Source organism: Capra hircus, chromosome 6 (genome assembly GCF_001704415.2).
Source record: "Capra hircus breed San Clemente chromosome 6, ASM170441v1, whole genome shotgun sequence".
NCBI classification, from domain to species: Eukaryota; Metazoa; Chordata; class Mammalia; order Artiodactyla; family Bovidae; genus Capra; species Capra hircus.
Genome location: NC_030813.1, coordinates 19,274,481 through 19,289,807, shown reverse-complemented (window position 1 = coordinate 19,289,807; position 15,327 = coordinate 19,274,481). Strand labels below are relative to the sequence as shown.

Here is a 15,327-nt window from a genome sequence, read left to right as displayed (position 1 = left end):
AAAAGCTCTCCTCAAGGGTGCTTAAACTGCCCTGTTAATGCTTATCACTGATCATTGGAAAGCTGAAGAAAGTGAAGCCTTTTCAGTGCAGTCACTCTTTTGAAGAACACATTCTCTATGTGCATAATTACTCTCACTAAAGATTATATTTACAACTGAAAGATAATCAATTGTGAGACACTTACCCAGTGTAAGCAAAAATTTTAGTCTTTCAGAAATATCCAAACTCTGAAATAATTTTCTTCCCTACATAAAAGACAAAAGAAATTCTTATTAACATTCACATATTCTTCCCAGGGAAGTTTTACTTTTCATTTTTGAAAATGATTTTTCAATTATCTCTATTTCTCTTCAGAGGTTTTATTAGCTTTTTTTGAATTGGCTCCTCTAAAGAAAAATCATTGGTGACACACATTTTTTTAATGTTGCATAATGCTTACCATTTAAGCATTCTATATATCTAAAAATCATTACATTGTAGTTCGATCTCAAGCATTCTTCATTTTTGAGACCCACATATATCTGGTTGTCTAGAGGGACTCCAGGAGTCTTATTTGATTAAGAGACCAAAATGTCTTTTTACCCTTTCATCTGCCCAACTAATTCTTACTTATATATCATGATCCAGGTAATCTGCTGTCTCCATTAAGAAATATTCCACAACACTCCTTCCTCTTCTCAAAATGACTTAAAATAACCATCTTTGTGTTTTCCATACTAGCTGGTATATCCCTTTATTTTAAGATACATATGTTATATTTTAGTTGTTTCCTTATTAATTGGCTTCAGAGGGCTCCTCGAAAAAGAGTCTTGAATCAAGCACAACTTCAGTGATTATGTGTTGAGCAACTATTGTGTGTTAAGCTGGACTTCCCACAACGAGTTATATACTATGGGTAAATTACTTGACCACTTTAAACCTCACTTTCCTCATTTATAAATTGGAATGTTAACTATACACGCCATGTAGGTTGCAGCGAAGGTTATATGATGTATAAAAAACTGCTTAGCATTTTCTGAATAAAGAAAATGCTTCAGAAATTTTGGCTATTATTATGTTTCTATTATTATAAACAAAGTAAACTTGTATGATCATTTAAAAAGACTTAGAAGGAGAAGGTTTAAGAATACAGCTTGGTCTTTGTGCAGCAAAAGAGGCTCTGATTTTCTTTAATAGAGAAGAAAAACTGTCTTAAAGCCTTATGAAATCAGAACTACAGGTGGCGAGATCATTGAAAACAAGCTGCCCCTCCTCTCTCTTACACTACTATCAATATTAATCTTCTAGACCTAAATGTAAGGCTAGATACCATAAAACTCTTATAGAAAAACACAAGCAGAACACTCTCTGACATAAATTGAAGCAAGATCTTTTTTGATCTACCTCCTGGAGTAATGAAAAGAGAAACAAAAATAAACAAAAGGGACCTAATTAAACTTAAAAGCTTTTGCAGAGCAAAGGAAATCATAAGCAAAATGAAAAAAACCCACAGGAGAGAAAATATTTGCAAATGAAGCAATTGACAAGGGGTTAATCTCCAAAATATACAAACAGCTCATGCAGCTCAATAACAAAAAACCAACCCAATCAAAAAATGGGCAAAAGATCTAAACAGAAATTTCCCCAAAGAAGACACACAGATGGCCAAAAAGCATGGGAAAAGATGCTAAACATCATTAATTATTAGAGAAATGTAAATCAAAACTACAATGAAGTATCATCTTACACTGGTCAGAATGGCCATCATCAAAAAATCTATGAATAATAAATGCTGGAGAGACTGCAGAGGAAAGAGAACAGTGCTACATTGTTGGTGAGAATGTAAATTGGTACAGCCTTCAGGGAGAACAGTATGGAGGTTCCTTAAACAACTAAAAATAGAGCTACCATATGATTAAGAGGGCCTATACCCCAGGAAAACCATAATTTGAAAAGATACATGCACCCCAAAGTCCACTGCAGCATTATTTACAATAGCCAGGGCAAGGAAGCAACCTAAATGTCCACCGAAAGAGGAATGGATAAAGAAGATGTGGTACAATGAAGTACAAAGAAGAAATGAACAATGAAATATTCCTCGGCCGTGAAAAAGAATGAAATAATGCCATCTGCAGCATCATGGATGGACCTAGAGACTGTCACACTGAGTGAAATGTCATAAATATTGTATAATATTGCTTACATGTGGAATCTAAACAAAAATGGTACAAATGAATTTATCTACAAGACAGAGTCACAGATGTAGAAAACATGGTTTCTGGGGGTAAGGGGAGGGAGGGATAAATTGGGATACTGGGGTTGACATATATAATATACACTACTATATATATAATAGATAACTATTAAGGACCTACTGTATAACACAGGAAGTGCTATACAATACTCTATAATGATCTATATGGGAAAAGTATCTAAAAAAGAGTAGATGTATGTGTATGTATAACTAATTCGCTTTGATGTACACCGGAAACTAAAACAACATTATGAAGCAACTATACTCCAATAATGATTAAATTAAAAAAGACCCACCTTAAAAAAATTAATCTTCTAAAACTGCAGGTTTAATTTTAGCTTGCTTAAAAACTTTAAATGCCCCCCCATCTTATATAAATATAATCCTCTCAATATGGCTCAAAGTCTCCTAGGATATGGCTCCTATCCATTTTACTTATTAATTTATATTTAATATTTTATATGAAATCTAAAGGTTTGATGAGGTAGAGGAAGATTTAAAGCATCCTAAAACTGGACTGTCTAAACTTTGAGTACCTCTTAAAATGTCATGAAGCCCCTATTATAATTCATGCAGTTCTTTGTACTTATCTTCAAAGTTTATGGATTTGTATTACATTATAGGCTCTTTGACAATACATTTTAATCACAGTTTATTCCTGTTGTATTATTATACACACAGTAAATACTCATCAACATTTGTTGAACTGAATTATTCATATAAGAATTACCCAGATCCTAAGTAGTTTAAATATAAGTAATGGTAATAAAAAGGAAAAGTTACATTTGTCATATTTATGCTTATGTATACTTTACATTCCAACAAAAATTTTCAATTAGGCTATGATTTTAAACAAAAATAAGATTTACTATATTTTTATACCAATGAAAAGTAAGATGGTCTAGACAACGGATAGCAAAGAATCAGCAAGTCTGGCATTTTCCAGACAATGCCAGTGTATAAGCTACCAGGTAATTGTTAACATTTAAGTGTTAATAATAAAAGCTAACATTTATGTACTGTGATATAATACCCTATATTAGTTACATTAGTTACCTTAAGTCACACTACACTTTGTTGCATAAGATTTCAAACCAAGCTCTCTCTGACTATGAAACCCTGTCTCTTAACTATTATGCTTTACTACCTCTGCTGTTGAACTGGTACACAAAACACACAAAATGAAAATAATATCATCCTAATCCTTAGATATGGTAAAGATCAATGAGTTAATATTTCAAAAATACTTTAAAAATCCACTGGAAGACAGAACAACAGATAAATAATAAAACTGTCTGCCCCTAAAGACCTCATTGTCCAAGTAGGCAAATATAACAAATGCTAAAATAGAAGAGAATAAAGAAAACAGAGACTAACCATGGCAAGTATCTGGAGGCAGAATCAACAAAATATTAGCTGTCCCTCCAAATTCATCCTGATCTATTAGGCACCTATCTATGGCCACATGAGTAAACTGTCACTCGTGAAAAGTAGAATGGATACCTGCAACGTTTACATCATCTTCTTAAAGACAGTAACCAAGAATTCACTCCTCTCCTTTTCTTATGGCTAAAAAGGAGGATAAAGCAGCATCTTTCGGAGCGATCCCTGATAGCCAAAGTTTTGGCATGACATTGTGGAACAGAGCCCACTCTTTCTGAGGACTGTTACATGAGGGAGAAAAACATCTGTGTCCTTTAGGGCACTGCATTAAAAAAACCTTTATTATGATGATATTGGCATTCTATTTTTTTGGCTGCCTGCACGTGGGATCTTTGTTCCCTGACCAGGGGTGCAATTTGCGCCCCCTGCATTGGAAGCTCGAATTCTTAACCAGCTGGACCACCAGGAATGCTCTAAGCTACTGCGTTTTTAATTCCTTTGTTTACAATAACTGTATAGTCTTTATTACACAAATAAATATAGAGGATATTTCAGGAAGGCCTCATAAAAAGCCAGCTCTTACAAGTGAGTCTTATTGAAGACAGAATAGGGGAGGAAAAGGTATTTAAGGAAGAAAGAATACCATAGATGGGAGATAGCATGAATATACTGAAATGTGTAAGCAGTTTTAGTGTAAACGTTTCTAAATATGCTGTTTACACTTAATACAGTGTAAGTTTTTAATACTTAGTACAGGTGCAAATATTTCTAGGCATACCAAAATAATATTCAAGTAAATGGTCAAGTGGGATTTAAAAAAAAATCAAATTGAGATTTCAGTCTTTTATCCCCATATCTAGTCAATTTCCAAAAAAAGATAAAAAGATGCTATTACTAAATAGCTTTCCTACCCCAAAATATTTTTCTAATAAATAATTTTTATTAGTTTAATATTTCTTTATACATACCACACAGAGTTCAAATAAAATGATTCCAAGAGACCAGACATCTGATTTGGGGCCAGAAGGCAATGGTTTTTCATTTGGCACATGATCACTGGTTTTGAAAATTCCTTGTGCAATCACCTCAGGTGCCAAGTATGATGGATACCTAAAATGGTATAATTTAAGAATGAATTTATTACTATGAGCTAGAAAGGGGGAAATATGTACGTAGTGGTACGTTTTTACTATCAGCACAGTATAATCCATACAAAAGCTCAATGAGATTAAATGAACTCTTGCTAGGAAGAATTCTTAACTACCATAATACAGGCCTTATATCTAGGAATCAAGAGGAAATATATGAGTCTCAAGGAATGTTAAACCTATCTTGCCTTTAGCTCCTTTCTTTGTTTTCCTCTGTATTAACACATTGCCTTCAGAATTCCAGGTTTCCAAGTGTTTTTCCTTCTTCCTTACTGCCTATCTTCTCTTTATACTTAACTCTTATTTAAATTTTATCTTTGAAAATAGTATTTATTCTTTTGAATGGTAGGAATGTTGAAATCTGTAAAAAACATATAAATTGAAATGTAAGACTCTCTCCAATCTCTGTACTCCAGTCACTCACACATATTTATGTACAAATAAAGTTGATCGTTTATCATCATTGCCCTATAGGGAAGTATAGTATATGCACTATTCTGTAAGGCAATGGCACCCCACTCCAGTACTCTGGCCTGGAAAATCCCATGGACGGAGGAGCATGGTAGGCTGCAGTCCATGGGGTTGCTAAGAGTCGGACACAACTGAGTGACTTCACTTTCACTTTTCACTTTCATGCATTGGAGAAGGAAATGGCAACCCACTCCAGTGTTCATGCCTGGAGAACCCCAGGGACGGGGGAGCCTGGTGGGCTGCCGTCTATGGGGCTGCACAGAGTCGGACACGACTGAAGTGACTTAGCAGCAGCAGTACTCTTTTTCACTCAAAATATATTTTAGAGATTATTCTTATAAAATAGGTATAGATTTGTCTCATTCTTTTTGAAAACTGTCAATAATTTCATTGCATTGAGATACTTAATTTATGTGATACAACTCTGAAGGAGGATATTTGGAAGTTGACTACTACTTAAAATGCTTACATGGATATATTACAGATATCCCATTTCCCAAAAATATATGGATGAAAGACAAATTCCTAGACATGGTACTACAAAGTCACAAGGTAGATGAATTTTAAAATTTTATATATGTTGCCAAGTTGCCCTTTCGAGTTATGGCAATTTATATTCTCATAAGCAGTATATAGGATTGCCTCTTTTCCTTAACCTTCACCAACATAAGTTTTTAAAAAAACTGCTTTAGTAAATATAAAATACAGACTATTAAATGTGAATAAGGTGTAAAGAATAAAGCTTAAAAGAACATTCATGTACCTACCAGCCAGTTTAAATAATGAATATGAAATTATCACTAAAAGTCCCTATTCGTGTGTTGATAATTCTCTTCCATTTATTTATAGTTTTACCATTTTTGTAACCCTTAAAAGTATTATTATATTGTTTAGTTAAGCACTTATCTGAACTTTATAGTACTGGAGTTATGCTGCCATTATTCCTTTGTGATTTGCTTTTTTTAGTCAACAATATTTATTTAAAAGAGCCATTCACATTGCTGTATGTAGATTTGTCATTAATTTTTATGTCTGTTTTATGAATATATTATTCATTCAAATATCAATGAGCATTTCCTTTCTTTTTGTACTATAAACTATGTTGCTAGAAAAAGTATATGTATTTCAATACATAGTATGTTGTTGTGTAGCAATACTTCTAGCAAAAGTCTCCCCAGGAGTATAAACCACACACCGAATTTCTAGGCCATAACACATGTGCACTTTCAACTTTATAACACCACACCAAATGCTTCTTGAGAGGGGTTGTACCAATTTATACTCCTACTAGCAGTGTACAACAGATTCTATTGCTTACTTCTCCAATACTTGTTGGACAGCAGTGGCAGACTTTCTAATATTTGGGCATCTGGGGGTGAGACTCACAAACCATTGTACAATAGTTTTAATTTGTATTTCCTTGATAATAAAAAGGCTGAGGTACATTTTCATAGACAAAATTGGCACTATGATGCCATTTTACCCTTAGTTGATCATACTGCTCTTGTAAATAAATGTGTGAATCTCTTCAGACAAGTGAAGTCTAGTGGAAAAGCAATGACCTTGATACCATAAAGCCTGTATTCTAATTCCAGTCCTATCATATATTTTATATGTGATTTGGGTTTCTTAATCTGCAAAACAGGAACAAAAATTTCTCTCACAAAACTGTTACAAATATTCATGAATACATAAAGAAGTTTTATAGAAACGAAAAAAAAAAGACACAAATGCAATGCTTTATTTCTGTCATCATTAGCACGATACATCCAGAAGGCAAACTGTTCATTTTTAATTCTGATTTCTAGCACATCTAACTCCAAAATAATAAAATGGGTAGTGAAAAGTCAAGGATTACTACACGTAAACTGCTATATCTAAAACTTCTGACTGATGACCTCTGAAAGTACAGAGGTGACTTATGCTCCAAATATTTTAATTTCCTTTTTAATCAAGGACATGTTAATTAATAAAAATAGTAAACGTTAGGCTTATTTTTTAATATAGATTATCTCCTTCTAACAGTGCCTCGTCTTTAGCACTGCATTTTAACACTCAGAAAATTACCAGAACTCTGCCGTGAATATGACTGGTGAGATAAATACAAGTGGTTTTCACCATCTGTCTGATGTTTTAACAAGGTATTAAGCTACTGGCCAGCTGAAATGAATGTCCAATTTCTAACTCATTATAGTATTTTGAAACAGATGTTAATGTTTTACTTTTTTGTTCCTTAATATTTGTCTTTTGAATCAACTGCAAGCTTCGTCTGGTGTAAATATTTTCTTTCATGACTTAGCTGTTTGATCACTTTATTTTTCCTGGCTAAGGTTTCACATTTTGCTCTTTGATACTTTCTGGTCAGAACTTTTGCGTCCAAGACTTCAAAGTAAGCCAAACCAAATGGCACATGAGACCAATTCTATCCAAGCATTTTAAATTCAAATGTACCTCTTCAAAATGTTTGATATGCTTTAAAAAAAATCACTTCCTTTCTTCTATTCATCATTAAAACCTAAAAGCACCTTTAAGTGAAAGATAAAAAATTAAAGTAATTTTTGTTTGTATTGGTTTTGGAGTTGTCACGTATAAATTTAGACAAAATGAAGGATCACGCTTACTATAGCTGCCTAAAAGCTATTTCAAAGGGTAATTATAACACATGATGACGATACCAGAGCCTTACTATAAATTTAATTTTATTATTTGAAAAGGTTTTCTTTTAACAAATAAAGCATAGGCTATTTTTATAAAATACTGTTTTTGCGCTTGTGATAGCAACTATTTGTTGCCTACAGCCACATGGTAGTCAAAACTATAAACTATGAATTCATGCACATTAATAAGTCATCAAAACAGAAAAATTTCCATTAAATAATGAGCTTCTTGAAGTTGGGGACCTATCATATCCATTTTTGTATATCCAGCAGCCTTAAGAAAAGGTGTTCAATAAATATTTTCTTAATAAATAAAGGAAGGAATGATTAAACAATTTATTTTAAGATTAGCTATGTTCAAACAAATGAAAATTTTAAGTAAGAAACCTAGAAGTTAACTTAGATAAAAAAATTCACAAATGAGATCATTTTTATGAACCTGTTTGCAAGGCAGGAATAGAGATGCAGACATAGAGAATGGGCTCGTGGACACAGGGAGAGAAGGGGAGGGTGGGCAAATTGAGAGAGTAGCACTGATACATATTCACTACTATGCCTAAAGCAGACAGCCAGTGGGAAGCTACTTTTCAGCACTGGGAGCCCAGGTCAGTGTTTTGTGATGACCTAGATGGGTGGAAGGGAGGGTGGGAGGGAAGCTCATAAGGGAAAGGATATGTGTATACATATAGCTGATTCACAGAGTTGTACAGTAGAAATGAACACAACATTGTAAAGCAGTTATACTCCAATTAAAAAAAAAAGAAATTTAAAACATATTTTCCTGCAGAAACATACACCATTACTCCAAACCACAAGTTCCAATAATAGAGTGACAAAAACTGATTTTAGAGGGCCCAAAGAGCAAAACACAAATGCATATCATTAGGCATATCACAGCAATTAAAAAATATTCATAAGGTCTTTAAAGAATAGTATTAAATCAGCTTTAATTTCCTGATTTTGATAATTATTTTGTGGTTCTGAAGGAAAACTCCTTGCTTCAGAAATTACAAACTGAAGTATTTAAGGGTAAAATGCCATTATAAGACTAATAATTCTTAAACAATTCAGAAAAAATTATATTATACACAACAACACATATACATATAAGATGAAAGAAAGAGAGAAAACAAAAGTTGTGAAAAGCTAACATTTGGAGACTCTAAATAAAGGCGATATGGGAAATTTTCGTACTATTTTGTAACTTCTATGTACCTAAAATAAGGTCAAAATTACACATTTATAAAAGTATTACATTATTAACATATTTAAAAAGCAACCACACTATAAATATAACACAAACATCTATATTAAAAGCTTTAACTGAGTCCAGGATGAAGTAAACTTTCATTCTCTTTTTGGAGGCCAATATAAATCTGGAATTCCATATAAAGAAACTCTCCAAACTTACAATATAGACTTTCAGTTACAGAATCCACCCCATTACTGATAGTTACCTGACTCGAGGCTTAATATCCAATTATATATTAGAGAACAGATATTTAAATTAAAAACATTAGAAAATAACATGAGAATGATTTTTCTCAGTCTTTTCAGGAATATACATTATTATTTGTCAGCCTTTTTGCCTTAAATTTACCTAATTCTGAATGAAATAAAGTTAATTTTTATAATATATAGTAAAGAATTCAATAATCTGTTAGCTTCACTACTAATTCAATGAAAAATCAATATCAGGGAATTTCTGTATGCTGGGAAAAACTCATTGTCTCCCCTTAAAAGTATATGGAAAATTAAGATATTTTTAATTTTAAAAAGGTAGTTTCATGTCAAAAATAACAAACTAACAAATATACCCTTAATAAAAATTAGAAAGTTTAAGATAGAACTAAAAAAAAAAAAAAACAAACCCCAAAACATATTCTTACCCAATCGGGAAATCAACATCATCACCATATGCTGTCATGTGATAAAGTCCAAATTTAGCCAATTTAACATGTCCCTACAATGACAAAGGAAGAAAAAAAATCACATAAAATATGTTCATACTATTGGCAGGGAAAATTATTATTATATATTTTATAAGTAACACTATCATACAGTCAGATACATTAATAAAAAATTATATTTTATCATAAATTTATTTTAAAAAATTTGTCAGTGTTTGACATCTGCTTTATATTCATTACAAACATATACAAATACAATATATATTATATATATATCAAAATGACAAATAACATTTTAAAATTGTTGCTGCTTATATTTTCTGAGCTCCTTTAAAAAACAAAATATGTTGTTAATTATTTTGAATCCTTGCTTAGAATATTTTGTGTTGATTTTCACAAAATAAATTGTTTTCAGGAATTGCAAGTCCATTCACAATGTTATGATTTAAACAACATGGAAGTTTTTAACTTGAAAAGGTATGTTCACAAATCAAGATATTAGTGAATCTGCTTTATGCCCAACAATTTTTATATTATTTTAGAATAATCATAAATACCACAAAAGTAAGATTCTTAAAAGGCAAATCTACATTATATAAATCTCTTAAGATTTTCCCCTTTTAGATGCTTAGAACTTAATCTTTTTTTTCAGTTTAGAAGTTCTTTTTTAAGAGCTGTATTCCCCGGAATTACAAAACGTTTATATTTTAAAAACAATTTCAATTAGTTACTCTATTATCTTAACCTTGAAATTATAAGCACCATTTTATCTTAGTTTTAATATCATAGAGCATATACTGAAAGTCTAGAAGAGAAAAATCCTAGTAATACAAAGAATAATTCCCCAGAAAAAGTTTCCTCAAACTATTTTATATGCTTATAAAAAAATAATAAAATTCTTTAAAAAAATCACCTTGCTACCCATAATTCACATAATACCCACAATAGAGGTGGACTAGATTCTTATTTAATCCCCCATAAGAATCCAAGCAGAGAATCAGCACTTCAATTTAAAAAATAAGCTACGTACAAATAGCTGGTAAACAAAGAAAATAAATGACAAAGTAAAAAAGAAATAGAAAAGAAGAATAAAATGGAGAAAACACAATTCAGCTGTACTATGAGAAAAATATTCTATGTAAAATAGTCAGAGAATCTTTTTTAAGATAAAAGCAAATCCACAGAAAGAGTGGACTGAGAAGTCTCAATGTGTATTTCACAAAATGAGTGAGAGGAAAAATAAAACATGAAGGCAGAAAATGAGTCCAGGGAAAAAAGAATAGTGCATGTAAAAAACACACGGATTTATATAATTAGAGATAGTTTCTTTTTAAACAACCACAAGTACATTACGTTCATATAATCTTTTCATTATGAATACTCTTAAGACATTCTAATTCTTTCAGCAGGCTACAACTTGAAATAAAAAAAAATATTTAATGTACTATTGATGATTACCTTTTGATCCAACAGGATATTATGAGGAGACAGTGCCCGGTGTACTATACCATGTTTATTCATATACTGCAAGCCCTGAAGTACCTCAAATGCTATGCACAAAACCTTTGAATAGCTACAAAGAAAACAAAAAGTCACAGATCAATAGATCAATTACAAAGCAGATATAGAACCTGTTTTAAGAAATAAAATGAGGTTCAGTGATAAAATTCAAATATCTACCTATATACATATATACATACATACATATATATATATATATATATATTTTTTTTTTTTTTTTGACCATGAAGCTTGTGGGATTTTAGTTCCCATTCCCCAACCTGGGCAGGACCATAGGAGGGAAAACATGGAGTCCCTGGACTGCCAGGGAATTTCCCAAAGAGTATTCTTTTTATTGTACCACCTCTAATCAGATAAAATAGACTCTATACATTTTCTAAAGTATCTACTCAGGCATATTTGATTTTACAATTACAGCAGAATTGATCTTAAAAGAACCTACAGTTTCCAAACAACTACTCCGACTACAGTCCTGTTCTCCAGGAAGGGAGATTAATATTGGTGGGGTGCAAATGACCTTCTGCAGGTTGGGCTTTAACAAATTATCAGGAAATTTCAGATGTATGGCAGAACCAAATCAATGAAAACCATGGATCCTGCTCAAGACAACACACCTATGTCCCTGAAAAACAGCTATATTTTATGGCAGAGAGACATGAGCTTACTTTCCATATCAATCTGCAAGGTAATGTCCAAAATTTATGATTTATCAAATCTTTCTTTCTTATCCTATGCTCTCTTAAGCCAACTTCCATAGGGATGCCCAGTTTCTTCCTCTTTCTCTCTCTCATTCCCTCTCCCTCTCCTTTTTTTTTAAATTTAAATAAAACATCATTCATATAGGAAGTTAGGAAGAATATACAGAAAAGTAGGGGAGATTAGTTCAAACCCAATCCCACAAACCGCTAATATTAGGGTATAGATTTCCTTTATTCTCATTTTTTTTAACATTTTAAATCATACTTAAAAAGATCAAATTAACATCTGAGTAACTACTAAATTAATTTTTAAAGGTATAAATAACAAACTAATAATAGAGACATAATGAAATAATTTTAAAAATAGTTAACCTAAAAGCAGGTAGAATAAAAGGAGAAAAGAACAAAGAACAAATGGAACAATCTGGGAAAAAAGCATCAAAAACACAATGAAGCTAGTGTGTATGCAGCAGAGTGAGCAAAGGGTAGCGTTGATAGGAGATGAGGTCAGAGAGGTAGCAAGGTCAGAGGGCTAGATCACTTTAGGCCATTTAGGTCTTTGGCTTCTACTCTGAGACAGATGGGAAGTGATTGGTATGCCGCTACACTACATACAGTAAAAATTTGCAGTAGAACTAAGCAGAGAAGAAAATAAAAACTGAAGCCAACTTAACCCCTAGCTCTCAAGAGATATCTCCATCGTCAGGATTAATAGATGCTATAATTTTATAATTATAACTCTATTCATGAAGATTATCATCAGCTACCACCATTTTTATACCTCATTTTTGTATTTTTTTCTTTAGCTAGAATACACTCATAAGAAAATTTTTCATAAGGGTGGCAGGAGTAGATATTTTAAAGCATGGCATGTCTTAAAATGTCCATTGTATTTAAACATAGAATTTCTCCTTGTCTTCAAATGTTCTTTATTGATAGTGGTAAATGTAATAAATATCAGTCTTATCTTAATTCTGTTGTAGATACCTTGTTATTCCCCTCTGGAAGCTTTCAGGATTCTGTTGTACTTCATATTCTTAGACCTATAAAAACTTTAGTCCAACACGTCCAGTGTGTGGGCATTTGAGGATTTGTAAGTATCAGGTGTGATCTTCCAATCTAAAAATTCATGTTTCATTAAGGCAAAAACATTAACAAGGAAAAGTTGATTTGTTCTATCTTTGATTATTTTCTCCCTCTACTGTATCTTTCAGTCAGAACTCTTAGGGGGCAGATGAAAATTAGATTTATTCTATCAACTTTATGCTTTATTTCCTATGAGCATGGCCTATTATTTAATTTCCAAGATTTCTCTTCTGGTCTCTAGTTGTTCCTTTTCAGTACATCCTGTTCTTTGGCTATGAATTTATTATTCTTTTGAGTCTCTCTGAGGATAATTATTAGAATTATTTTTAATTTAGGAAACAAAAAAGTGTGTTTATCTTCATTTCCTCTGGGCTAAGTTTTTTTGAAAAAATTTTTTTCTCCCTCGGCTCTCTTTCAAACTATTTCGTCCCTCATATGTCTGGTAGGTTCCGGTTGTCAGCCATATTATAAAATAAGGCAATAAGTTGATATTCTACATGAAGTATGTAAAAAATAAAACAACAGAATTTACTATTTATAAAGAATGCTAATTAAACTGATCTATAAACTATTTTAATTTATCAAATAGTTCCTCCCATATTAAAGCACCACAACAGCCAGTATTAAGCAAATAAGGAACCTGTGGCACAAGAACAATTTAGAATCAATAGTTTTCATTAACATCTGCAAAAAATAAAAATAAAAACCAACTATGTAAATAAAAAGATTCCAAACTTTAAAGCAACTACAATAATGTTGATAAAAATGTGTACAAGAAAGAATGCAAACCCCTCCTCTGTTAAAAACAAAGGACAATTTTCCTTGAGGTTGATTAACAAATAAAACATTAGAACATAGTTTCCTGTGATCATTTGTTCTGAGTCAGCTTTCAGGTAGTAATCTCTCGTCTTTGTTCTTTCTGTATCTCTCTGTCTCTGTCTCTCTCACACACACACACACACACAGAACACTTTAGTCTTAAAAGCTGATGCCATATTCAGCTGCGACACTAGGGGACCTCAGCTGCACACTATTTCAATACAGATGTCCTTCTCATGAGATTGAAACCAAGTCTTTAAAATGACTTTTTAATTAAACCAGTTCCGAAACAGCTGAAAACAGAAGACTTTATCTTCTACTTAATCTACCTGCTTTTGTTAGCTGATTCTAAGATATAACTGGAAAACACCTGCATGTCAAGAAGCACATTCATGCTATTACTGACCTGATAAGCATTTACACTGACACAATTTCTAAAAATATGAATTATAAAGCTGAAGCTCATGACACATCTTTTCTTAGCTGTTACTAAAAGCTATACATGAATTACGGTTAATGGAACCAGTATTCTTCAATTTAAATCAGACAGGAAATCAGATTTGCTTTTCTGCCTATTGCACTCCTATGATTTAATTTTTTAATTTATTTTAAAATACAAGTATAAAAGAGAATAAGCTGATGCTACTTTCTATAGTTGGAAGAAGAAATCAATACTTGTAGAATTTTGTATACTTACTTGTTTTTAAAGCTGTTTTTAACACTTCCAAGAACTTAAATTATGAAATCCTTTTAAAACTTATTTTGAAGTAGCCAGTATAATGCAACAACAAGGCAAAACATCATATATTCAATAACAATATGTTACAGTTTAATTGAAAACTGACTCCAGAAGGAGAGTTAGGATAAAGAGAATGGGACTTGTACAATTAAAAAAAAAATGTAGGGGATAACAGGTCTTCATTCTACACAATTTCTAAATTTGAACCTTGTTAATAAAGAAATCTATCACTAACCTGGAAAACATAAATTAAATCAGGTCAGAAAACATTCTCTTCCTTTTGAAATTATTTATTACTAGCTACTTTCAGAGACTGGGAGGGTAAACATTTACTTTGTTACCATTGTCTCTGACAATCTGAAAAGTTTAATGAGCGGCGTAAGAATCCTTGGTTGTTATAAACACAACGATATGACTAAAGATAGATTTAAAATAATGATTGATAATTTCTGATTAAGCAAGATGACATTTTGAGATACTTTTATTTACATTCAAATACATCAATTAAGTGGCTATTAACTGCTTGGCATTATGATTTTAGGCTTCTGCATTTTTAGGCTCCATGAACACCAAGAAGAAAAACTGATCTCCAAAGTCAAAAAACCCACAGTATACTTGAAAAGACAGATTTAAAAACTGACAATTTTAATACAGATCAAAT

At 31.9% G+C, this 15,327-nt stretch overlaps 1 protein-coding gene across 3 annotated transcripts in view; it reads right to left on the bottom strand.

Moving 5' to 3' along the window:
- The window catches only part of TBCK (TBC1 domain containing kinase), a 205,372-nt gene that overhangs the window by 142,876 nt on the left and 47,169 nt on the right, over window positions 1-15,327 (bottom strand). For 2 of the 3 annotated variants that reach the window (XM_005681337.3, XM_005681336.3), the window contains exons 4-7: window positions 11,262-11,376; window positions 9,783-9,856; window positions 4,586-4,727; window positions 186-246 (exon numbers count right to left, since the gene is read on the bottom strand). In XM_005681337.3, the coding sequence (XP_005681394.1) occupies window positions 186-246; window positions 4,586-4,727; window positions 9,783-9,856; window positions 11,262-11,376 (392 nt within the window). Of the gene's footprint in view, window positions 1-185; window positions 247-4,585; window positions 4,728-9,782; window positions 9,857-11,261; window positions 11,377-13,009; window positions 13,157-15,327 lie in introns of those variants that run through there. The other variant, XM_018049238.1, reaches the window with a different exon arrangement.